General features: G+C 44.5%; 1 protein-coding gene and 1 non-coding gene across 10 annotated transcripts in view; both read right to left on the reverse strand.

Moving 5' to 3' along the window:
* Positions 1 to 26,540, reverse strand: part of FANCD2 (FA complementation group D2) — a 77,147-nt gene that overhangs the window by 26,609 nt on the left and 23,998 nt on the right. For 7 of the 9 annotated variants that reach the window (XR_011379659.1, XM_051831849.2, XM_008249932.4 and 4 more), the window contains 14 exons: positions 25,481 to 25,615; positions 23,990 to 24,121; positions 19,804 to 19,914; positions 15,080 to 15,189; positions 12,663 to 12,723; positions 10,726 to 10,845; positions 9,830 to 9,903; positions 9,393 to 9,539; positions 7,789 to 7,889; positions 7,241 to 7,356; positions 6,187 to 6,295; positions 5,593 to 5,703; positions 5,222 to 5,334; positions 3,785 to 3,928 (listed from right to left, as the gene is read on the reverse strand). Coding sequence is in view for 8 of the 9 variants with exons in the window: in XM_051831849.2 (XP_051687809.2) it covers positions 3,785 to 3,928; positions 5,222 to 5,334; positions 5,593 to 5,703; positions 6,187 to 6,295; positions 7,241 to 7,356; positions 7,789 to 7,889; positions 9,393 to 9,539; positions 9,830 to 9,903; positions 10,726 to 10,845; positions 12,663 to 12,723; positions 15,080 to 15,189; positions 19,804 to 19,914; positions 23,990 to 24,121; positions 25,481 to 25,615 (1,584 nt within the window). In the remaining variant the exon portion in view is untranslated. The remainder of the gene's footprint in view (positions 1 to 3,784; positions 3,929 to 5,221; positions 5,335 to 5,592; positions 5,704 to 6,186; positions 6,296 to 7,240; positions 7,357 to 7,788; positions 7,890 to 9,392; positions 9,540 to 9,829; positions 9,904 to 10,725; positions 10,846 to 12,662; positions 12,724 to 15,079; positions 15,190 to 19,803; positions 19,915 to 23,989; positions 24,122 to 25,480; positions 25,616 to 26,540) is intronic. The other 2 variants (XM_017338382.3, XM_051831850.2) reach the window with 2 other exon arrangements.
* Positions 1,996 to 2,130, reverse strand: LOC127487230 (small nucleolar RNA SNORA51). Its single transcript, XR_007913837.2, has one exon. It is a non-coding gene; the product is annotated as a small nucleolar RNA SNORA51 (small nucleolar RNA).

Below are 26,540 nucleotides of genomic sequence, written 5' to 3' on the forward strand. Positions count from 1 at the left end.
TGACTGAAGCTTATTCGGCATATCTGTTCTGGTTACAAGAATAGGATAAAAGTTTGATTTCTCCTAGGACCCACTGTGCATTCAGGAGCTGTTCTAGAGGTTCCAGGGTTGTTCATGTCCAGCTTCATTCCACTGCACTCCTAGAAGATGAATGGCATGCTTTCTATTTTTTTTTTTTTTTTTTTTGAATTCTTGAGACTTGCTTTATGGCATAGCGGCATAGCATGTCGTCAATCCTAGAGAAAGTTCTGTGCGCTGCTGAGAAGACTGTGTATTCTGCAACTGTAGGATTAAAAATTCTGTAGATATTTGTTAGGTCCATTTCCTTGCTGACTTTCTGTCTGGCTCATCTGACCATTGCTGAAATTGGGGTACTGACATCCCACATTACTACTGTATTTGAGTCTAAGTCTCCCTTTAGATCCCTTAACATTTCTTTTAAATAGTCAGGTGCCCTGTAATTAGGTGCATATACATTTATAATAGTTACATCTTCCTGTTGAATTGATCCCTCAATCATTATAATAGTGCCCTTTGTCTCCTTTTTTAAAAATTTTTTTAAAGAATTTATTTATTTATTTGACAGGTAGAGTTATAGACAGAGAGAGAGAGAGAGAGAGAGAGAGAGAGAGAGAGAGAGAGAAAGGTCTTTCTTCCATTGGTTCACTCCCCAAATGGCTGCTACAGCTGGCACTGTGCTGATCTGAAGCCAGGAGCCAGGTGCTTCTTCCTCCTGGTCTCCCTTGCGGGTGCAGGCACCCAAGCACTTGGGCCATCCTCCACTGCCCTCCCAGGCCAAAGCAGAGAACTGGACTGGAAGAGGAGCAACTGGGAGTAAAACCTGGCGCCCATATGGGATGCCAGGGCTGCAGGCAGAGGATTAACCAAGTGAGCCATGGCACCAGCCCTCTTTGTCTCTTTTAACAGTTGTTGTGTTATTTTGTCTGATATTAGGATGACTACACCAGCTCTTGTTTTCTGGTAGCATGGAATATCTTTCTCCATCCCTTCACTTTCAGTCTGCGTGCATCTTTGTTGGTGAGAAGTGTTTCTTATAGGCAGCAAACAGATGGGTTTTGCTTTTTAATCCATTCAGCCAGTCTGTCTTTTAACTGGAGAGTTGAGGCCATTTACATTTAAGGTGACTATTGATAAATAATGATTTTGCCCTGCCATTTTTCCATAAACATTCCTATTATTTACATTGGATTTCCTTTGTACTTTTACTGAGAGATATCCTTTCCTTACCTTCTTTCATAGTGATGACTATGGTATGCAGCACAACCTTAACTATCTTCTGCAGGGCTTGATGGGTAGTGACAAATACTTTCAATTTCTGTTTGTCATAGAAGGCCTTTATTTTACCTTCATTCATAAATGAGAGCTTTGCAGGGTATAGTATTGTGGGTTTAAAGTTCTTTTCTCTTAAGACCTGGAATACATCTCATCATTCTCTCCTAGACTGTAGGGTTTCTGATGAGAAGTCCACTTCGAGTCAAACTGGAGATTCTCTGAACGTAATCTGGTGTTTCTCTCATGCACACTTTAGAATATTTTCTTTATGTTTTACCATGGAAAGTTTGATTACAATGTGTCATGGTGAAGATCTTTTCTGGTCATGTCTATTAGGAGTTCTATGTGCTTCCTGTACTTGGATGTCCCTTTCTTTCTGTATATTAGGGAAGTTTTCTGTTATTATTTCACTAAAAAGGCCTTCTAATCCTTTCTGTCTTTCCATGCCTTCAGGAACTCCTAGAACCTGTGTATCAGGTCTTTTGATAGTATCCTGTAGATTACCAACACCGTTTTCTAGTTTTCTAATTTCTTCTTGTGTTTGGTCTGTTTGTATAATTTCCTGTGATTTGTCTTCTAAGTTGGATGTTCTTTCTTCTGCTTCACTGATTTTGTTAAGGCTTTCAACTGCATTTTTTATTTGCTTTACTGATTTCTTCATTTCCAAGATTTCATTTCGATTTCTTTTTTTTTTTTCCAACACTTTGTCCCCCCAGTCACAATACAGCCCAGGCACGACGCGGCCGGAGCTGAGGTGTGCATGGGGCGGGCCTGCTCTGCCTCCTCTTTCTATACAATCAGTATAAGAACACAGCCTGCAGTAAGTACCAGGAGGCCTTGATTTCTTTTTTAAGATCTCAATTTCATGGGAGAAATTGTCTTTCATGTCCTTTCTGGATTTCATTAGTTCGTGCATTTGCTTCTGATTACTTCTAAGTAATCCTATGATCAATTCATGTCCTCCCACGCAGCCTCAGTGTTTTCAGTCCTGTCTCACAAGCCTCTCGCACCCAGCCCCGCCTGTTCTCCCCACCAGACTCAGGAGCCTCCGCTTGGCTGGTTGCTGGGTGCAGACAACGAGCTGGCACAGTTGTTATGTATGCCCAAAATGGCACCTTCTCTCTTTATCTGCCAGTTAACACTTCCAGGGCAATCGGGAAGACAGAAAATGTGCTCCCCCTTTTGTTTTCTCTCCTCTAGTTTGGTGGGTACACTATCACCCATGGGGCTCCGAGCGGTACTCCCTCTAGTCTCTTCCTGCAGCTTTTTCACCAGTGGCTTGGGCTGCTGCAGTCTGGTGTCACCTCATTCTCCAACGCTGTTGCAGAGGCTCTTGGCTGTAGGGTCCTGAGTTATGCGAGTCCTTGCCCTCCACATAGGTCCATTGTGTCCCTCCAGTTTGTGTACAGTTCCCTGTGTTGTCTTCTCAACTGTTCCCTGAGACTCTTTCCATTTATTTTAAACTATCTTCTTCTAGACTACAGCAGTAAGCTCTGTCCCTACTTTGCCACCTTAATCCCTTCAATTTTTTTTCCTTAACCCCGAGAAATTCTATTCTCTGGTGAAATTCCTTATCAAAAGTTATTTTTTTCTGTGAAAATGACTTCCTCTCCCTATTTCATTATGAATACCTTCCTTCATCAGAATTTCGTTGGTACGTGGTTCGCACCATTTATACAGTACAGGCCACCAACACAGCAGATACTGCACATCACTTCTACTTCCTCTGTCAGGTTAGCAGTACCAGAAGGCAAGCACTGTGCTGTGTACTAGTGGGGGTTTAATTAGTGGCAAACAGAAAAAAGGACTCCAATACCATCTGTCAGATACTGAACAAATGTTATGAGAAAGTGAAAACGGCATAGACCTCTACTAATCAGAATAGAGCTCCTCTATAAAAGTAATGTAGGTAGCTTATTATTAACAAGGATCACGTTATCAGAAAATATGAGTATTTTAAAATTTTCTAATATATTCTAAAATAATTTATTAATAACCTTATTAGCAAATATGAGTATTTTACAAATATCTAACATTATAAAAACATACATATCAGAATGAGGGTTGGTGTTTGGCCTACTGGTTAAGATGACAAGTAAGAAGCCTACAAACTACATCGGAGTACCTCAGATCAATACCTAGCCCTGGCTGACCTCAGCTTCCTGTGACTGTGGGCTCTGGGAGGTAGCAGGTGACATCTCAAGTAATTAGGTTCCTGCAACCCACACTGGAGACATAGATTGAGAGCCTGGTTCCTGGCTTTGGCCCCAAGGCAGCCATTGCAGACATTTGGAAAGTAAAGTATCAGATAAGAGCTCTCTTTTTCAAATAAATACATTAATTAACCAATCAACTAATTTAAAAACTCATCAGGATAAAGCTTCTGAAACCAGGTTTACCATCTCAGTGCCACGCTTGTGTTCTTTTCGACACAACAGAGCTGAGGAAGCAGCTGAAAGCCTGACTCCTGAGATCGCAGGCTGTCACTTACTTCAGTGTGCAGCTCAGTATCTAAGATGGATTTGGTCACAAGTCCACAGTGCAGGATAGAGAAGACCTCAATATCCAGTTCTCGGAAAAACGTATGGTAATTCTGAAGTGACACGGACATCTTTCCTTCCATTCCCGAGGACTCCTGCAGAAAAAGCAGCAATAACCAAGAAGACAAATCAGTCTACACTGAACTAATTTTTAATGAAGATTTCAAAGTGTAAATACGCAGTCATTCAATACAAAAAGTTAAATTTCATTACATTACCACCTTCCTTTTACCAAAATCCATAAACACACCTAAGACAGAGCACTTAATCTAATACAGGGATACAGGTCAACACATGAGACTTTCTGGTTTCCCCTTTAGAAGCCATAGCCTGGGCCAGCGCCATGGCACAATAGGCTAATCCTCCACCTGCAGCGCCGGCACACTGGGTTCTAGTCCCGGTTGGGGCACCGGATTCTGTCCCAGTTGCCCCTCTTCCAGGCCAGCTCTCTGCTGTGGCCTGGGAGGGCAGTGGAGGATGGCCCAAGTCCTTGGGCCCTGCACCTGCATGGGAGACCAGGAGGAAGCACCTGGCTCCTGGCTTTGGATCAGTGCAGTGCGCCAGCCGCAGCGGCCACTGGGGGGTGAACCAACGGAAAAAGGAAGACCTTTCTCACTGTATCTCTCTCTCTCACTGTCCACTCTGCCTGTCAAAAAGAAAAAAAAAAGAAAAAAAAAAGTAAAAGAAAAAAAAAAGTAAAAAAAAAATAAAAATAAAAAAGAAGTCATAGCCTGAGGACACAGTTCAGAAACCTGTGAGTTCAGAGGCCAGGATGACCTGGCTTCTGTGTGACCTTCAGCAAGTCATTCACCCTCTCTAGGCTGTACTTTCCTTGTCTATTAAATGTGCATATGAATACTAACCTCTGGTCTTCAGGAGGATTAGAGGTGCTCCATCTAAACAATTAAAAAAATGAAAAGCAGAAAGAATTGGGATGCATGTGGTCTGGGCAGTTCCACATGGGACCTCTTCTGAGGGTGGGACAAAGTCACAGCAGAGAGAATGACTACTGAGCAAGTACCCAGAGTGCACCAGGCCTTTCTTCCTATCTCAGGATTGGAAGATGAAAGAGGCTAAAACAAGCGCATACGAAACCAAAACAGTTAAGACAGAATTTGGTAAGTGCTATAAGAGAGATTTCTAAATACTGTCAGCAAACAAAAAAGGTAGTAAAACATTCAGGAAAATCAGAGCAAACAACAATGTGTGGCAGGAATAAGAACTTCAGAGTCTAATCAAACTTTGCTACTAAAAGAGTCACTCCAAGACCTAAGAGAGCTCATTTTTCTCTGTATCTCTCAGTTTTTCTTTTCGAAAATACAAAGCTGGACTTCTCTTCATCCCCCTGGGCTGCCAGACACTTTCATGGACACCCATCATTCCACTACCTTGTCCAGTTGGCTTTTGTCAGATGGTGCAGGATCATACTCAGAATTATCCTCCTTTGGAAGTGTGTCACAGGATATTTTGCTGTCATCTACTTTTTGTTGTTTCTTTCCTCCTTATTTTTCAAATACAAAAGTGATTAATCAATAATAATGCATGCCAAATATCACTGCCCACAGGAATAAACCCACTGAAGAATACCTGGTGGTAGGAAACATAATTTTATAACTCTAAACGATAGCACATTTACAGCCTTGCTAAAGAAAGGGATCAATTATACAATTTCACCAATTTCTGATGCCTTTATAAGTACATATACATGTATGAAAACCTCTTAGGTTAATTCAGTGTGACTCACACAGAGACAACTCACCTTTCTTGCCTTTCTTTCTCAGTTGTGCAGAAACAGCAGGAGTACCACAAGGCGTTACATCCAAAGTTTCCAAGTCAAAATTTGCAAGAGGAGGAACATAGTTTGGGGTGACTGGAACACAGGGAGACAGAAGATCAATGCACACCATGAGGCATGGAATGCAATCGCCCAAATGACTAAAAGCTAGCGGCCAACATTTCCAAGCACAGCAGTAAGCGTCTGCAAGATACATTCAAATCCTCTGACATAGAAGAAGTTCCTGGATCCTGGCTTCAGATCAGCGCAGCTCTGGTGGTTACGGGCAACTGAGGAGTGAACCAGTGGATGGAAGACCTACTCCTCCCCCACCCCCTCCCTCTCTCTCTCTCTGCCTCTCCTTCTCTCTGTGTGTAACTCTGCCTTTCAAATAAATAAATCTTTAAAAAATATAGATAAATAAAAAGAAAAAATATTTTAAAAAATTGTGCTCAGCAGACATTTTCCTTGACTTAGGGGAGTAGGGGACAGCCATCTCTGTGCCCAGCTTCAAAGCTGAATCCTGACCTCACCACTGACCTAACAGATGTACCAGCACAAACAAAGCACCCTCCCTACCTGCCAAGTACTTTTCTAGGACTTCCTGCAGCTCCACAATGTGCTTTAACCGGGTCAGCACCTTCCCTTTCATCTCAGGTGACGTTTGCTGGCAGAAGGCACTCACAACCTACAAAGTACAAACCACATTCGCATATTATGAAATGTTCAAGTTTTAACCTTGCATGTGTCATTCATCCAGAAGTGACAGACACTTCCAGGCTGCAGATATCTGAGTTTATTCTGTGATCTACAAGTGCCCTCAGCAAGCTGGTATAGAGAAAAAGTCCCTGGGCCAAAATATAGGAGATCTAACTTTTAAGTCCATTTCTAAGTACTAGCTGTGTAACAAGTTAGAATAGCTAGAAAGCACAGACTTTGTGAAAACTCCTATTTTGCTTCTTATTAAGTGTTTTTCACCAATTTTGTAAGCAGAGCTTTTATTTCTTCAAGTATAAAATGGGAAGGTAGCTGCTGTCTGAAATAATGTAAAGAAATTATCCCAGCACTTGGTACAGTGCAAGAGTTTAATAAGTTTTAATGACTTTGAATTCTCTGTACCTGAAATTCTGCATGTGTAAAACAAGGACAACATCTGATCTGCCCATATCAATATAGAAGCAAAGACTAAATGAGTCACTCAAGTGCACAAACATGCCCTGAAATAATATGTGAGCAGAAGGTGGCAAGATGGAGATGTAAGAAGACACCGTCCGTGAGTACAATATGTTCTAAGGAAACTGAACTACCACTCACTCATCACACACAACTGAGACAGTTGGTGTATGCCTTGTGCTGGAGGAGTAGTATTTCCACGGGCAGAGGAGCTGAGGTTATTCCAGACAGAGATAAGAATTCGACAGAAGACTGAAAGAAAGGCAGGCAACCTGAAGTGAATTCCAAGTGTTCCGACTGGGCTATACAGGGGCTACGCAAAATGGTGGACGTAACAGCCAGAAAAGTGCACACAGGTTAGTGCACAGTAGAGATTTTTTACAGAGTTTTGTGGGAACCAAGAAATAGTTTTGAGAGAAACTACAGACAGCAGGTGCAACATCTCAGCAACTTTGCTCACCTCTCGGAACCAGTTGAGAGTAAGAAATAGGAGTGAACACATAAATGAGCGCTCTTCAGCAGACAGGGACTCCAGCCGCACTCCAGGCTCCAGGTCGGTGAGGAATATAGGACAATCTGAGAGAGAACAGGCATTTTCAGCTTTCTTTGGTTCAGATCAGTGGATGCTGGATTTTGCCCCTGGGGCCAGCTGTCCTGACAACTTACTTTCCCCTTTAGCTCCTATTTGAGGGTCAAAATCATACAGCATTCATTACATACTTTCAACACTACATCGCAATCAACTACGTTCCTCATACGCTCATACATATGTTCACACATATGAACATTACATAGCAATCAACAACATAATTTAGAATCTTCTGCAACAGCTATACAGGCAAGGACCAGGAAACAACATGAAACCATGGTAACAAGCGACTTGTTTGCTATACTACTTTGTGAGTTAGAAAATTCCTTCCAATATACACCATACTCTCACCTGTTTCTCCCCGAAGTTTAATAAAAAGAGGCCACACAAAATAAAGAACCTGATGACTTCAACTATACCTAACAGACCATCAATCTCCTCCAAGTTTCCATTATGTTGTCTCTCCACACAAAGTCTCAGCAACCGGAAATAGGGGGCCAGGCACATTGGAGACACAAATCTGGAAAGGAAAATATCATTTCTAGATAATGATTCATAGGCATATTAGTCCAAAGTTATAGGGAGCCCAACTTCACTAAGATTTCTTTCCTTAGGATATATACATTTGACAGGCAGTGTGACTGGCTCACTCCCCAAATGGACCAGGAGTCCTGAAACCCATCCAGGTCTCCTGTGTGGGTGGCAAGGGCCCAAGTACTTGGGCTGTCATCTACTGCTTTCCTATGCACATTAGCAGGACCTTGATTGGTAGTGAAGCAGCAAGGACTTGAACCAGTGCTCCAACATGAGATGCCAGCATCACAGGAGGTGGCTGAACCTTCTGTGCCACTATTTATTTGAAAAGGCAGAATTAGAGAGGGAGAGGGAGAGGAGGAGGAGAGGGGGAGGGGAGGGGGAGAGGGGGAGGGGGAGAAGGGGAGAGGAGGAGGAGAGGGGGAGGGGAGGGGGAGAGGGGGAGAAGAAGGAGAGGAGGAGGAGAGGGGGAGGGGAGGGGAGGGGGAGAGGGGGAGGGGGGAGGGATGAGAGAAGTCTTCCATCCACTGGCCCATTTCCCAAATGGCTGCAAAGGCCAAACCTGTTCCTATCCTAAGCCAGGAGCCAGGAGTTTCTTCCAGCTCTCCCACTTGAGTGCAGAGGCCCAAGCACTAGAGTCATCTTCTCCTGCTTTCTGAGGCCACAGCAGAGAGCTGGATTGGAGATGAGACTCAGCGCCCACGTGGGACGCTAGCACTGCAGGCAGCGGCTTCACCTGCTACCTCACAGTGCCAGCCCCATAAACAATCACTTTTTTTTTTTTTAAGATTTATTTATTTATTTGAAAGTCACAGTTACACAGAGAGAAGGAGAAGCAGAGAGAGAGGTCTTCATCCGCTGGTTCACTTCCCAGATGGCCGCAATGGCTGGAGCTGTGCCGATCTGAAGCCAGGAGCCAGGAGCTTCTTCTAGGTCTCCCACACGGGTGCAGGGGCCCAAGCACTTGGGCCATCCTACACTGCCCTCCCGGGCCATAGCAGAGAGCTGGATCGGAAATGGAGCAGCCGGGACTCGAACCGGTGCCCATATGAGATGCCGGCACTGCAGGCGGCAGTTTTACCAACTACACCACAGTGCTGGCCCCCTAAACGATCACTTTTAAGATCAAAGGCCAGGAACTTCATGGACATTCGGCAAACAAATAATGATCTGAACTGTGGGGGTTGAATGCACATGCGTTATGAGCAGCAGACGTAAGACAGGAGGAGGGACTGAGAGATGCAGGGCAGTCAAGGACGTCCACGAGAAGGAGAGACAGGAAAATGACCAGAAAACAAGACCTACTACAAATCTCACCCTCAAGGTCCAAGAAAAAAATAAGGAAACTACTCCATGCTCTTCAGTCCCCCTGGTACTGCCTCTTGTTCTGGAAGAAATTTGATTCAACTTCCCCCAAAATTCAAAGCGTGGAATTCCTGTGAGCACTCAAAACACTAGGAGAGGTTTGAAAAACAAACACTGGACTGACTTTTGGCCTGATTCCTGCGAAGTCTTCTGGGCCCCATCTTTGGCCAAGTCCTGAGAGAACAACAGTGGCAGGAGGTTGATGACGATCCCATCGCCGTCACTGTATTCTTCCAGTCCATACAGAGCTTTCAGGGGAAATGGAAAGTCCCTGTGGAGAGAAGCCAGCTCTGATGCCCAAGTTCCAGGATGAGCAATCTACGGGAGAAACCACTAGAACAAACAAATTCCAAACAAACTACATGGACAAAAATTACACACAAGAGGAAGAATGAGTGTGGAATCTGTGAGCACTCTGGTGCAGCGGTGTTGTGGGTGGAGAAGCTAAGGGGATGGGTGGACTGGCTAAGGTCAATGGCACTGTGAAAGTTGTAAAAGCTACTGACGGGACTCCCACCACCTCTTCCCAGGGCATCCCCGTCAGTCGTAAGCAGCACTTACCCTTCTGGAGCAGCACAGAAGTCCACCACGAAGGCGTCTTGGAAATCATCAAAGATAGTCTGCCCAACCCACTCCTTAGAAAGACATAAATAAATACATAAATAACAAAGAAATTAAAAAAACCAGCAGTGTCATCCAAAACATGCTTGTCTTAGACAAGTTATTTTTAACTTTTTGAAGCCTAAGTTTCATTATTTCAAAAGTATAAAACAAACAAAAAGAAATTATACATAGTTCCTTATAGCAGAGGAGAAAAGAGAGCATAAAAAGTGCTTATTAGCACATTTGCCAGGCATAGAACAGGGCTCTCACCAAATGGTGGTTGTCAACACTATTACTAGCACCAAAATCCTGCTCCTCATGGTCATTACAACTGCTGCTGTGTGAGAGGCTTCAGAGCGAGCCTGAGGCCCCTGAGGATGGGCAGAACAACCTTCCCGACCAGAATCTGGGAAAGCTCATGGTCTCTATATTTGCCATGAAACAGAAAGGACTTGCACACTGTGTAGTAAAGCGGCATTCACGCTTACTGCCATTAAGAAGGGACACTTGAGGGCTGGCACTGTGTCTCAGCAGGTTAAAGCCGTGGCCTGTGGCACCGGCGTTCCATGTGGGTGCTGGTTCATGTCCAGGGTACTCCATTTCCCATCCAGCTCCCTGCTAATGGCCTCGGAAAGCAGTGGAGGAAAGCCCACGTACTTGGCCCCCTGAACCCACGTGGGAGACTCAGAAGTTCCTGGCTTTGGCTTGGCCCAGCTCTAGCCATTGAGGCCATCTGGGGAGTGAACTAGTGGATGGAAAATCTTTTTGTGTCCTTCCTCCTCTCTCTGTAAATTTAACTTTTAAAAACGTAAATAAACCTTTTTTTTTTTTTTTAAAGGGACCCTTGGTCTTACCAGGGCTTTTGGAGCCAACTTTCCTCCCTGGATCAGGTTGGCAAATTCATCGTAATACAGTGCAGAGGCCTGAGGCGACTGCTCACTACAGGAATGAACCAGCTGCAGCAAGGAGGTCACCTGGAGCAGCACAAGAGGACAGAGTTCAATCGCTTCCTACACTCTACCCATCCCACTCTGCACTCAGTGTTCCCTTTCTAACCTGACTGACAAAATTCTGGTTCTCATCTGAGGCTTTGCTGAGCCTCCTCACCAGTCCATCTTTTTAAAATCTCTTTCCTTTTCAAATGATCAGATACATGGAGCCCAATTCATTTTTCTAAAGCAATGCTTTGATTACACACTTCCCATGTTAAAGAATGCTCAAGGGGCCGGCGCTTTGGCATAGCGGGTAAAGACGCCGCCTTTAGCGCTGGTATCCCATATGCAAGCTGGTTTGAGTCCCGGCTGCTCCACTTCCAATCCAGCTCTCTGCTATGACCTGGGAAAGCAGTAGAAGATGGCCCAAGTCCTTGTGCCTCTGCATCCGTGTGGAAAGACTTGGAGGAAGCTCCTGGATCCTGACTTCAGATCGGCACAGCTCTGGCTGTTGCAGCCATTTGGGGAGTGAATCAGCGGATAAAAGACCTCTCTCTCTCTGTGCCTCTCCTTCTCTCTCTGTTTAACTCTGACTTTCAAATAAATAAATTAATTAAAACAAAAAAATGCTTAAGGATGGGGCGGATGCTGTGGAGCAGCAGGTTAAAGCCCTGGAATGCAGCACCAGCATCCTTATGGGCGCCAGTTCAAGTCCTGGCTGCTCCACTTATAATCCAGCTCCCTGCTAATGCACCTGGGAAAGCAGCAGAGGATGGCCCAAGTCCTTGGATCCCTGCACCTACACACAAGACCTGGACGAAGCTCCTGGTTCCTGGCTTCAGATCGGCTCAACTCTGGCCATTGATGCCACTTGGGGAGTGAACCAGTGGATGGAAGACCACTCTGTCTCTACCTCTCTCTGTAACTCTTTCAAATAAATAAAATAAATCTAAAAAAAAAAAAAAAAGAGAACTCTTAAAAAACAAAAGAAATGCTTAAGGATAACCTCTGAACAAAGAATGCAATCAAAATGTCTTGCTTGACATTTTGGCTTTCTGTTTTCTATCTCTGAATAGGTTTACAAGGGTATTAAAGTTCATGGAAATGAACTATTTTGTAGCTGGCGCTGTGGCTCACTAGGATAATCCTCCGCCTTGAAGCGCCTGCACCCGGGTTCTAGTCCCGGTCGGGGCGCCGGATTCTGTCCCGGTTGCTCCTCTTCCAGGCCAGCTCTCTGCTGTGGCCAGGGAGTACAGTGGAGGATGGCCCAAGTGCTTGGGCCTTGCACCCCATGGGAGACCAGGAGAAGCACCTGGCTCCTGCCATCGGATCAGCGCGGTGCGCTGGCCGCAGCGCGCTGGCTACGGCAGCCATTGGAGGGTGAACCAACGGCAAAGGAAGACCTTTCTCTCTGTCTCTCTCTCTGTCCATTCTGCCTGTCAAAAAATAAAAATAAAAATAAAAATAAAAAATACATCTATTTTGCTGCAAAAATCTTCTCAAATCCATGCAGTTTTTCATAACACACAATTTCTATGACCTTTCTGAAGACCATTCATAGGTCCAAGCTTTTTGATTATGCATTAATTTGTTCCTATATAGCAACAAACAGGCTATTCTTTAAACTTGGCCCACCTTCCTTATAAAGAATCTGTAGTATCACTAGACAGATTAGACTGACACAAAAATAAATGCAACCCAAGCCACTATATTTTATGTACTGCAAGAATTGTACAACCACAAAAGCTAGGAATACAAGAAAACATTTTTTAAAAAATAAAAAATCTTCCTGGTGAGGTGACCGTGATGAGCAGCACTGGACCACTCACACACCTCTGAACTGCACCATAGGAACTCACCTGTGCACACCGTTCACTGCTCAGGGCAGCTCTCCCTTGGGTTACCTGAGAAGATTCACTTCTGAAAGAAAGGAATTTTAGTTCCGCTTTGGAAATATTTTTGACAATTTGCAATAAATTTAACAATTCTGTTTTCTCTAGGACAGGGCTGGAGAAAGAAGTGTATGAAGGAGGGCAAATGTTTAGTCTAGAGATTAAGACATTCATTATGGAGATGGTGCTGTGGCATAGTGGGTAAAGCTGCCACCTGAAGTGCCAGCATCCCATATGGGCACTGGTTCCAGTCCCAGCTGCTCCACTTTTGATCCAGCTCTCTGCTACGGCCTGGGAAAGCAGTGGAAGATGGCCCAAGTCTTTGGGCCCCTGTACCCACGTGGGAGACCAGCAAGAAGCTCCTGGCTCCTGGCTTCAGATCAGCACAGGTTCAGCCATTGAGGAAACTGCGGAGTGAACCAGCGGATGGAAGACCTCTCTCTCTGTGTAACTCTTTCAAGTAAATACATCAATCTTTAAAAAAAAATAATAAAAATATTTAAAAAAAGATACCCATTTGCTATATGGAAACTCCAGTTCCTGATTACAGTTTCCTGCTAGTGCAGACTCTGGGAGGCAATAGTGATGACTCAAGTAATTGAGTTCCCGCCATTCATGAAGGAGACCTGGGATGAGTTACTGGTAGCTGGCTTTGGTCCAGTCCAGCCCTAGCCACTGCAAGCATTTGCGGGGTAGACAAGTGAATGGGGCCTCTCTCTTTGCCTCTTAAATAATAAACATTTTTTTAAAGTGCACATGGCATAAGGGAATATTTATTAGTCATGGGTGAACTGGAACAAAGGATGGAGATAATATATGTATATATATATGTAAGGGTACACTAAATAACAATAACAAGAATAAGCACTTTTTTATTATACTCTGTGCTGTGCATTGCTCCCACCATCTAATGTTCTCAATAACTCTACGAAACGAACACTATTATCATCTCTGTTTCACAGAGGCAGCGAGGAAAAGTAACCTGCCCAAAGCATTCCAGTTACAAACCACGGAGCCATGATTCAACTCCAGGCAAGTCGTTCAGCCTCAGAGAAGGAACTCTTCCGCAGAACACCCTGCAGCCCCACCGGGTCGGTAGTGCTGATTCTACGGAAGCTGACCGAGAGCTCTAGGAATTTCTGACAAATACCTTGAAGGACTGTGAAAGGATGTTCAGTGACAGCACAGTGCCCAGCTCCAAGACAACATGCTATCAAGCTTCTTCACTCTTTTTAAACACTTATTTACAGAGTTACAGAAACAGAAGGAGACAGAGAGAGAGATCTTCCATTCTCTGGTTCACTTGCCAGATGCCTTCAACAACTAGGGCTGGGCCAGGCCAATGCAGAAGCTAGGAGCTTCATGTGGGTCTCACACAAGGCAGCAGGAGCCGAAGTACTTGGGCCGTCTTTAACTGCTTTCCCCAGCCCATTACCAGGGGCTGGATTGGAAACGGAGCAGCTGGGACTCAAACTGGTGCTCATACAGGATGCCAGCATCACAGGTGGTGGCTTTACTCACTATGCCACGCTACCAGCCCCTACCAAGCTTCTTCAGATACTACAATTGGAACATCCAAGAGCAAGGAGAAACCCACGAGACCTTTTATGCATAAAACCAGGAATTTTACACAGGAGTGCAGAAATGCACGCTGGCCAATGGCCGGGTCAGGAGCAGATACAGAAGAATGCATTCCCGGAGAAACAGCTGCCCTTCTGAGAAAGAGTTCTAGAACTTCAGCTCTGGCCACTCCCTGATTTTGAACTGTCAGACTATGATGACTCTAATCACAATTCAGCAAAAATAATTATGTAGGGGCATGAACTGTGATGCAGTTGTTTCAGCCACTGTGTACAGTGCCAGCATCCCAAATGGGAGCCAGTTTGAGTCCCAGCTGCTCCACTTCTGATCCAGATCCCTGCTGACGTGCCTGCAAAAGAAGTGGAAGACGACCAAGTGCTTGGGCCCCTGCACCCATGTCAGGCACCTGGTTTCCGTATGGCCCAGACCTAGCCCTGACCATTATGTCCATTTGGGGAATGAATCAATGGATAGAAAATCTCAATCAATCAATCTCTCTCTCTCTCTCTCTCTCTCTCTCTCTCTCCTTCTCACTCTGCATCTCTGCCTTTCAAAAAATAAATAAATATTTTTAAAAAAGACCTCTCCCTCTCTATAAGTGTGTAATTTTGACTTTCAATAAATGAATCTTTAAAAAATCCAATGAAATCTAATGTAGATACAGACAAGATTAAAAGGGATCACAGAAAAGCAGCCAAATCCACTTGTTCACTTCTGTGTTACTGAATACTGCTGACATGATGACTACACAATAAAACACTTCACTGATCATGAGCAATGGAAGTCAGCATTGCCACATATACCTGTCTGCAGCCATGATGCCAACCATGGTGACAGCGCCAATAATCCCGATCAGTTTGTACTTGAATACGGTGCTAGAGAGCTGCTTTCGTATCACCAGGTACATGTCATCCTGCAGCAACGAGACAACGATGTAGCACAATCAATGCCAAAATGGTACAATCAGAGAACCTACGGATATTGGAGCCTGGCACACATTCAATAGTAATACTATTATTGTGAACTTTGCTCTATAAATTTATGAGAACTACTGTGATGTTGTTGGTTGCTTAGCTTAAATATTGAAATTTTAAAAAATACTTCAATATAAATTTTAAGTATAGAAGCAAAAAGACTTGTACTTGAAAAACTGCAATGGGGTCGGTGCTGTGGCACAGTAGGTTAATCCTCTGCCTGCAGCGCCAGCATCCCATACAGGCACAGGTTCTAGTCCAGGCTGCTCCTCTTCCAATCCAGCTCTCTGCTGCAGTCTGGGAAAGCAGTGGAGGATGGCCCAATGCTTGGGCCCCTGCATCCGCATGGGAGACCGGGAGGAAGCACCTGGCTCCTATCTTCGGATGAGCGCAGCTCTGGCCATTGAAGCCATGTGGGGAGTGAACCCATGAAAGAAAGATCTTTCTCTGTCTCTTCCTCTCACTGCTGTGACTTTACCTCTCAAGTAAATAAATAAAATCTTAAAAAAAAAAAAAAAAAAAAAAAAAAAAAAACCTACAAAATACTGCTGAGATAAATTAAACACCTAAATAAATGAAAAGATGTGAAATGAGAATGTTGACGGATTGGAGACTTAACATTGTTGACAATATCACAGTATATAACATTCAAAGCAGCTAAATACAATCGCTATCAAAATAACAGCAGTATGTTTTGTAGAAACAGAAAAACCCATACTAAAATTCACATGGACTTCCAAGAATCCTCAGATAGTCAAAACAACCTTGAAAAAGAACTAAGTCAGGGGGACTACCTTTTCATGACTTCAAAATTACTACAAAGCTACAATAATCAAAGCAGTGTGCTACTGGCATGAAGACACACACAGACCAATGGAATGGCAGAGTGCAGAAATAAGCTTCATATATGTAACCAACTGATTTCCACAAGGGGGCCAAGACTATTTAATGAGGAAAGGGTAGTATTTAATAAATGGTTCTGGGAAAACTAAATATCCGTATGCAAAACAAGGACCTTACAAGACACACAAAAATTAACTCAAAGTGAATCAAAGAACTCTATAAGCTGACACTTTCTTGTAGATGAAAATACAAGAGAATCTTCATAATCTTGGAGCTGGCAATGGTTTCTTTTTTCTTTCTTTCTTTCTTTTTTTTTTTTTTTTTTTTTGACAGGCAGAGTGGAGAGTGAGAGAGAGAGACAGAGAGAAAGGTCTTCCTTTGCCGTTGGTTCACCCTCCAATGGCCGCCGTAGCCAGTGCACTGATCTGATGGCAGGAGCCAGGTACTTATCCTGGTCTCCCATGGGGTGCAGGGCCCAAGCACTTGGGCCATCCTCCACTGCACTCCCTGGCCACAGCAGAGAGCTGGCCTGGAAGAGGGGCAACCGGGACGGAATCCGGCGCCCCGACCGGGACTAGAACCCGGTGTGCCGGCGCCGCAAGGTGGAGGATTAGCCTAGTGAGCCGCGGCGCCAGCTGGCAATGGTTTCTTAAATATGACCCCAAAAGCATAAGCAAAGAGAAAAAAGACACCCTCAAGAGAGTGCAAATATCTTCCACAAAATGAAAGAAAATATCTTCAAATGACTGTTAGGGATTAACATCCAGAATATATGAAGAACTCAACAACAACCAAAATCCAATTAAAAAATGGTCAAAGGACTTTAAAAGAAATTACTCCAAAGAAGATACAGAGAAGGCCAAAAATGTTTGATATCAGTGGTCATTAGGGATATCACTTTATACACATTAAGATGGTGTTAATCATAAACGGGAAAAACACAAAGTTCTCAGGAATTACTGGGAGGAAATGTAAAAATGGTGCGGTTGCTATGGAAACCAGTTTACTTGTTCTTAAAAGTACTAAGTCGAACAAATCTTGTACCCCAATGTTCATAAGCAGTATTATTCAACTATTCAACTGGCCATAAAAGGTGGACATAACCAAAGAGTGCATCAGTGGATGAACAGCTAAAGAAAACGTGTTACAGAAACTGCACTGGGGCCAGTGCTGTGGCTTAGTGGGTAACATCACCACCTGCAGTGTGGGCATCCCACATGCCCGCCAGTTTGAGTCCCGACTAATCCATTGCTGATCCAGCTCTCTGTTATGGCCTGGGAAAACAGTATAAGATGGCCCAAGTCCTTTGCCCCTGCACACGCTGGGGAGACCCAAAGAGACTCCTGATTTCAGATCAGCCCTGCTCCAGCTGTTGTGGCCAACTGGAGAGTGAACTAGGAGATGGAAGACCTCTCTCCTTCTCTCTCTCTGCCTCTGCCTCTCTATAGCTGTCTTTTGAATATATAAATAAATCGTAAAAAAAAAAAAAATACTTAAGGGGCCGGCGTTGTGGCATAGAGGTTAAAGCTGAAGAACCAAAGTGACTCCATTTTAAAACAATTAAAAAAAAAAAAAAAGCAGCCTCCGTTTCCCATAGCAGACCCCGAGTCCTTGTAAAAGCAGGCATTCAGGCATTCCGGAGATAGCAAAGCTTACCAGGGACAGCTAGCTCAGTAGAGCAAGGGCAGCACAGCAGAGATTGCTAAACAAAGTAACTCCCTGTGCCCAAAGCTCCCGAGCTGTAAGCCCCCGCTGTAACTCCCTGCACCCAAAGCTTCCATGCTGTATGTAACTCTTTTCCTTTAAAAACTCTCCCAAAGACCGGGGCCTCCCTCCTCCCTCCACTGTGCCGCGTGGTTGGATGGGGTCCCTGTCACGGCTTGTACTCCCGAATAAACCTTGCTTTTGCAGTTTGGGGTGATCGACTCCCTGGGGGTCTCTGCGGGGATCTAACGATCTGGGCACAACATATTTTTTGGTACCCAACAAAGCTGCTGTCTGCAGTGCCAGCATCCCATAAGGGCACAACTTTGAGACCCGGCTGCTCCACTTCTGATCCAGCTCTGCTATGGCCTGGGAAAGCTGTAGAAGATGACCCAAGTCCTTGGGCCCCTGCACCCACGTAGGATGATCCTGGCTTCAGATCGGTACAGCTTCGGCCGTTGCAGCTAATTGGGGAGTGAACCAGCGGATGGAAGACCTCTCTCTCTCTCTGCCTCTCCTTCCCTCTCTGTGTAACTCTTTCAAATAACTAAATAAATCTTAAAAAATACAATACTTAAGAAATTTAAAAAAAAACTGTGTAGTACACAAAGAATAATATATAACAAGGGATAAATATGTATCTATAAATATAATAATAAGGAATAAAGTTCCGATACATCCTATAATGAAGATGAACCTTGAAAACTTTATGCTAAGTGAAAAAAACCCGGACACAAAAGGAGCAATACTATATGATCTCACTTATATGAAGTAAGTAAAACAGGCAAATTTACAGAAAGTAGATTAGAGATCATCAAGTAGTGGGGAGGGAAATGAGAAATTACTCCTAAATAGATACAAATTTTTATCCAGGACAATAATGGGTAAAGCCACCACCTGCCATGCTGACATCCTATATGGGTGCCAGTTCGAGTCATGGCTGCTCCACTTCCTTTATGGCCTGGGAAAGCAGTGGAAGATGGCCCAAGTACTTGGGCCCCTGCACCCACATGGGAGACCAAGAGGCTCCAGGCTCCTGGTTTCAGATTGGCACAGCTCTGCCCATTGAGGCCATCTGGGGAGTGAACAGTGGATGGAAGACTCCCTCTCTCTCTCTCTCTCTCACACACACTCTCCCTCTCTCTCTGCTTCTGCATCTCTATAACTCTGCCTTTCAAATAAATAAAACAATCTTTAAAAAAAAAAAAAAGTATTTAATGTTACTGAACTATAAACCTGAAATGGATAAAATGGTAAACTTTATGTTACATATATTTTATCACAATTAGAAAACAAACAAAATAAGTAGCTACTACTGATATGAAGCCATGCTCAAAAACCATCACTAAATCAGATGTACAAGAGGAGCAGGGAGTGACTGCAGGCAAATCCACGTTTGTCAATGCTCAGAACCTCTCAGAAGGTTGTCAAGTAAGAACAATGCATGTTGCTCAGGAGGACTGAGAGGAAGTTATTTTTCACCCCATTCCCCTCTACACATTTTGAATTTTGCGCTGTGTGCACATTACCTAGTCAATGTTGTCTTCAATGAAAAGGAGCTGGCTGTTCAAACAGTCCAGTGTGGATTACAGCCACAAGGTGGCATCAAAGACACCAGCGCACTCTGAGTTGGACTCCAGCCTACCTCTTACTGTGTGCCTGACTTCTTCAGTGAACAGAGCTCACAAATGAGAGCAAACCGGGGGAAATTCATGCTCCTTAGGAAACAAGGGAGTGCTTTGTCCACACAGCATGCAGAATGGAACCTGAATGGCTTTCTTTTTCCCAGTTAGCTGATCACAAACCCATCTCCATCCTAATGGTCTAAGTTTCTCAAGGGCAGGTCAGTTAACTCGGCCTCTCAGCGCCTGGCTCACAGCAGGCACTTAAGAGTGTGAGGTTAGAAGAAGGAGAAGTGCTGCAAGAATGGCCACTCACAGGCTGCAGTGATTTTTTCTGCAAATTCAAGCAGAGCTTTAGAAGATCCCCAACACACAGCCTCTTACCTGGATGTGGCTACTGGCTTCCTGCTGCTTGCCAAAGGCCAGTGTGCTGAGAAGGTAGAAGAGCTTCCGTATTTGCTCAGGGGACATACTATCCAGATAATCTAAAATGCCCTGTGAGGAAACACACGGCAACAATCAAGTCAACCGCTAACACTGTTTCCCTTGTGAATAAAAAAGCTAACATCTCAGCAGTAGTTGTTTGGTGTAACAGTTAAGACATCTCTGGGAAACCTACATTACTTATCAGAGACCCTGGCTTCAAGTCCTGGCTCCACTCTTAATTCTGGCCTCTTTGTAATAATGCACACCGGGAGGCAGCAGGGGACAGCTTTCATAGCTGAGTCCTGGCACTCAGGTGGCCAACACCAATGGAGTGGTTTTTTTGTTTGTTTGTTTGTTTTTTGAAGATTTATTTGCTTATTTGAAAGGCAGAGGCAGAGGAAGGAGAGAGAAGTCTGGTTCACTTTCCAGATGGCTGCAATGGCCAGAGCTGCATTAATCCAAAGCCAGAAGCCAGGAGCTTCTTCTGGGTCTCCCACGCAGAGACCCAAGCACTTGAGGCATCTTCCACTGCTTTCCCAGGCGATAGCATGTGGTGGAATGAGAAGGCCATGACAAGATGGCCGTTGGCAACAGAAACTGCCTGGCAACAGGCTGTGATTGGATGGCTTTGGAAACTGCCCGGCTAGCTCAGTCGGTAGAGCATGAGACTCTCCGAAACCATCCAATCACAGCCTGTTGCCAGTGGCCATCTTGGCATGGCCTTCTCATTCCACCACAAGAGCCGAGAGCTGGATCAGCAGTGGGGCAGCCAGGACTCAAACCAGCACCCATGGGGGATGCTGGCACTGCAGCAGGGGCCTTATAAATCACTAAGCCACAGCACCGGCACCATGCATGGAGTTTTTAACTCCCTTTGGCCCCAACCAGACACTTGGGAATTGAACCAGAGATCTTCTGTCTCTCTGCCTTTCAAATAAAAAAAATTATCAAAATTAAAATTAAAAATAAAAATTTCAAACTAAAAAGTAAAATTCTGTAACAGAAATACATAGATATCCAAGTATCTGTTTTCCAAAAGTGTAAGTTGTAAAAGCTATGCTGAGAATCCAAAGGTTTGATATTCTGGACATAAAGCTGAGAAAGATCTTGCATCATTTTAAATATATCCTATTGGGATGGGCACTGGGTACAGAAGTTAAGATACCTCTTAGAATCCTGCATCCCATATTAGGGTACCTAGGTTCAAGTTCTGGCTCTGCTTTTGATTCCAACTTCCTGCTAACACAGATCCTAGTAGGCAGCAGATGATAGCTCAAGTACTTGGGGTCTTGCCACCAATGTGGGAGACTCAGATTAAATTTTAAGCTTCTGGATAGGGCCTGACCTCGCCAGAGCAATTGCAAGCTTTTGAGCAGTGAACCAGCACACAGAAGATCTCTGTCTTTGTCTCCTTGCCTTCTGAATAAGTAAGTGGAAGATGGCCCAAATGCTTAGGCCTGCAACCACATAGGAGACCCGGATGAAGCTCCTGGCTCCTGGCATCAGACTGGCCTAGCTCCAGCTGTTGTGGCCATTTGAGGAGTGAACCAGTGGATAGAGAACGTCTCTGCGTCTCCCTCTCTCCATCTGGAACTTTGCCTCTCAAATATATCAATCTATCTCATCATCAGAGACTAGGAACCACTACAGGGTTACTGTGGTCTGGAGGGCACTCATGGGCTTCAGCCACTTCTTGCTTTGTTATCTCAGGGCTCCTCCAAGCTCTCCAAATTCCTTAGTCTACTCTTCCCTTTTACTGGTGAAAATTATGTCCCACCAGCAGTTAGGTCCAACCTATTCCTTTCCCAGCGCCTATCTCTACCCATCTAGAATGAGTTAACATTCTACTGACATTTGGACCCGCAGGCCTCACCCCACCTTTCTCATCCCTAAAAGTGATAGCCTTACTACCTCCCAAAGCTGGGCTGAGGAAGAAGAGAGCTTTATAAAACTTTAAAGTATTGACTGAAAAACCTCTTCCATTTCATCCTCTCCACTGAATCTTTCAACCCACAAATAATCTCAGTCTCCTCACTGAACCCCATCTTCCACACCACCAGCCTCTCCCTCAAGCTGTTTTTTCTCATCCTCTCCTCCTCCAGGCTCAACAGTAGCTGTATGCCAGCTTTGCTTCCAACCTAACTAGTCAATAACCTGTTCTCTGAGGTCTCCAGAGGTAACCAAACGGCCAAAGCCTAATGGCCACTTCTCTCTCCACTTCCTCTAAGGTGTCCCAACACTGTGGACAAACGTCTCACCGTGAAGCTCTCTCTCCAGGGCTTTTGCTAGCCAACATCTTTAGTTCACATCATACTGCTTCACTCTGCCACTTAAGCTTCCACATCCTCAAAGTCTCGGTGCGCTCTTAGGCTTCTATGATATTCTGCCTCACTTGTGCTTATATGTAAGTGGTTTGAATACCCACACCAAATCTTCAACCAAACAAACTTGTTGGATTCTAAACTGGAATTTCCAGCTCCCCACCCACCCATTCACACGTGCATGTCCCATAATGAACTTGTGGCAAATGTTCTCCTGAGTTCAGAAAATGTCACAACAAATCTCCTAGCAGCCTAAGATGGGAAACTTGATCTAGTTTCTCTGATTCTCAAATGCTCTATATTCTGGACAGTTATGTTGATTCTCATACCAACCTACGACTTCAGTCATCATTTTCGCTATATGCCCATAACTCTAATTTTGACCCTTATTCTCACTCCCTTGAACCATTTCTGCGGTTTCCAATCCACCATCACATAGCCTAGAGTTATCTTTCAAGGTCCAGATGTAACTGTGATACTTCCAACTTTTTTTTTTTTTTTTTTTTTGGACAGGCAGAGTGGACAGTGAGAGAGAGACAGAGAGAAAGGTCTTCCTTTGCTGTTGGTTCACGCTCCAATGGCCGCGCTGCGGCCGGCACATCGCACTGATCCGAAACCAGGAGCCAGGTGCTTCTCCTGGTCTCCCATGCAGGTGCAGGGCCCAAGCACTTGGGCCATCCTCCACCGCATTCCCGGGCCATAGCAGAGAGCTGGCCTGGAAGAGGGGCAACCAGGACAGAATCCAGCGCCCCGACTGGGACTAGAACCTGGTGTGCCGGCGCCGCAGGCAGAGGATTAGCCTATTGAGCCACGGTGCCAGCCCAACTTTCTTTAACTTAAAGTTGAGGGGCCAGCATTGTGGGCCTTGCAGTGGGTAAAGCAACCACTTGTGATGCCAGCATTCCATATGGGCAACAGTTCATTTTCCAGCTGCTCCATTTCCAATACAGCTGCATCCTAATGGCCTGAGAAAAGCGAAGGAAGATGGACCAATTTCTCTGCCATTTATATAGAAGATCCAGAGGAAACTTGTGGCTCCTGGCTTTGGCCTGGCTCAGGCCTGGCCATGGCGGCCATCTGCAGAATACACTAGATGATGGAAGCTCTCTCTAACTCTAGGTAACTCTGACTTTCAAATAATTAAATAAATCTTAAAAAAATAAATAAATGAAGTTGAAACTAGTTAGTGTGGTAGCAGACTCTTCACAAGCTGACCCTGTTTTACCAACCCTAGGTCTCTCCTCTACCGCTCCTCACCACACATCCCTTTTCCTAGCCATGCCAGTTTACTTGTCATCCCGCAGGTACGTCACAGACTTGGGTACCAATCTGATTCTGTTCCAACTATTCTCCGCTGGAATACATTTCCTTATTTCTCTCATCAACCATCCCCACCCTGCAAGAATCACTCTAACGGTATCTCCTTGAGGACTTCTTCAGCTTCACAAGCAAAATTTAATTATTCCTGCTCTGTTGTATCGAACATTGTTCACCTTTATTAGAGTATTCGCGGCTCTGTATTTACAGTGACTTTGCTTACATGTTGTACAGTCTGTTATCAAAAGCAAGGATCAATGTTTATATCCCCAGCACCCAGAACAAAACTTGGCACACAGGTAAAAAGAAGCATTTGCTGAATAAATTTACACACAAATGATGAGTCTATGTTCCTTGCCCATTATCTTACCTCCAACCCAACCCTTCCCACCTATTATAGTGCTCAATATTGAAAGAGTACAAAATAAATCACTACTAACTAACAAGAATCACATAATTCGCAGATACAATGCAAGAAAGACAAATGATCAACACAGGACAAATACCTTTACAAAGACAGCGTTCAGCCTCATTGCAGATGGGTTTACGGCTATCAGTTCTAGGAGGCTATCCAACGCAGTATCAACTTCAGCATCACGGCCGCTGCAGATATGGGTCACCAGGGCAGCAACCACTTCCTACAGTGGGAGAATGAAGGAAAAATGTGGCATGGCCGATCTAAGGAGGTTCGTGCCTGAGGCTATTTTCATTCCCACCGTGTAAAGACCACAACTCATCCAAGCCCACTGCCTATTATCCAGCATTCACTAACGCTGCCTTCAGGAGATTAGGATTATGCTAATGTAACTACACTATCATCTAATCTCGAGCCACTGACCTTAACTTATGAGTGAGCAGTACCTAAGCTCTCCTGATGTGACTTTCTGGCATACACTGCCTCATTGTTTTTTAATCATATGGACTGCATCCTGCCCTGTAAGTAACAGATGAACTTAATCTATTAAAATTTCTCAAAATATCATCACTCAGGGAGTTAAAGGTTGTATGGTTTTTCTCTGCAGTACAGGTCAGACTAGCATGTTCAGAAGCACACAGAGGTCATAGCAATGCCTCTCAAGAGGGCTCAACAATGTCTTGGATGTCCTTCTCCTCTTCCTTTCTATGGCTGTTCCACAGTCATGCTTTCTCAATGGCAACAGCAAGCTCATGTCAGAATTATCTGTGGATCTAATCTAAATGTAAAAATGTTTTACAAATTTTTATTTGTAAAAGTTCCATTCAAATGTTTTTTAACACTGTTAATAGCAGGAATAGTATTCATAAAAGTACAAAATAAAGAACTTTGTTCTTTATCTGCTCTCAGAGTAACTTTCCAAAGTACAGCCTTCACTTTTGTCTATTCAAACAGGAATACGGTTAGTCCCTCAAGAATTATTATTTGCCATTACACTTTTTTCTACAGAACACACATCTAGCATCAATCGAAAGTTGATTATTTACAGCTAAATTTAACAGTTATTCCTGCATTAAGAAAACCACATGATAGGGACCAGCACTGTGGTAGAGCGGGTTAAGCCACCACCTGCAATGCTGGCATCCCATATGGGTGTCAGTTTGAGTCCTGGCTGCTCCACTGCTGATCCAGCTCCCTGCTAATGTGCCTGAGAAAGCAGCAGAGGAAGGCCCAAGTGTTTGGGTCCCTGAACCCACATGGGAGACCCAGAGAAAGCTCCTGGCTCTTGGCTTCAGATTCCTGGTCCTTGTGGCCATTTGAGGAATGGACCAGCAAATGGAGGACCTCTCCCTCTCTCTGCCTCTCTGTAACTTGGACTTTCAAATAAATAAATAAATATTAAAAAAAAAAAAAAAAAAAGGATTGGGACAAGAATCGAGCTGTCAAAAGCCCACTTCAGAGTTCTTTACTCTTCACTGCCTTCCAGCCAGTAATAAACAAACACCAGAAAATATGCAATTCACTTGGAACTACACTTCTTTACAATTTCTTCTTCCTTTCCAAAATAAAAATTTCAACATACCTGCTGGTAGTAAGTGTCAAAAAACTTAAACACGTATTTGTATAGAAGACTGCCAAATGAAATTACGCTCTGGTCTTGAGAGTGAAACAAACTCTGAGCCAGCGACAAAATCGATGGACAAGCATCTTTAAGAACCTTGAGGGGAAGGGGAGGAGAAGAGTTGTGGGACAACGCAGTTACTACAAAACCTAAGGTTTGCTACCACCCACTGGTATCTCCTAAGAAAACATCCTTTATGGTATGTCGGAGTTCTCCCAAAATCTCATATTGAGTAAAAGAATTTCAAGCTTTCTTTTACTCAGAATAACCCTTCATCATTTTGCGTTTTCTCTATCAGTGGGATTCCATCTATGGATAAGAATTAACCTTAACACTCAAAGTTAAGCTACAAGCTACATAGAACTGTTCCATCTGCCTGAAGTGGAATAAGAAGTCAGACCTTCTACACCTCTGTGTCCTCACCCACTCATACCGCCTCCTTGCTGACCCTGGGACCAGTCTATAAGGTGTAATACTAGGTAAACTGATTTACTCAGTAAACTCTATATAAAGAGAAGGGAGGGTCCAGCGCTGTGGCGCAGTGGGTTAAAGCCCTGGCATCCCACATGGGTGCTAGTTCTAGTCCTGCTGCTCCTCTTCCAATCCAGCTCTCGGCTATGACCTGGGAAAGCAGTCGAAGATGGCCCAAGTGCTTGGGTCTCTGCGTGGGAGACCCAGAAGAAGCTCCTGGCTCCTGGCTTCAGATTAGCCCACCTCCAGCCATTGCGGCTACCTGGGGAGTGAACCAGCAGATGGAAGATCTCTCTCTCTCTACCCCTCTCTGTAACTCTGTCTTTCAAGTAAATAAAATAAATCTTTAAAAAACAGAAGGGATGGCCGGCGCCGTGGCTTAATAGGCTAATCCTCTGCCTTGTGACGCCAGCACACCGGGTTCTGGTCCCGGTCGGGGTGCCGGATTCTGTCCCGGTTGCCCCTCTTCCAGGCCAGCTCTCTGCTGTGGCCCGGGAGTGCAGTGGGGGATGGCCCAGGTCCTTGGGCCCTGCACCTGCATGGGAGACCA

This window comes from Oryctolagus cuniculus, chromosome 10 (genome assembly GCF_964237555.1).
Source record: "Oryctolagus cuniculus chromosome 10, mOryCun1.1, whole genome shotgun sequence".
Classification (NCBI taxonomy): Eukaryota; Metazoa; Chordata; class Mammalia; order Lagomorpha; family Leporidae; genus Oryctolagus; species Oryctolagus cuniculus.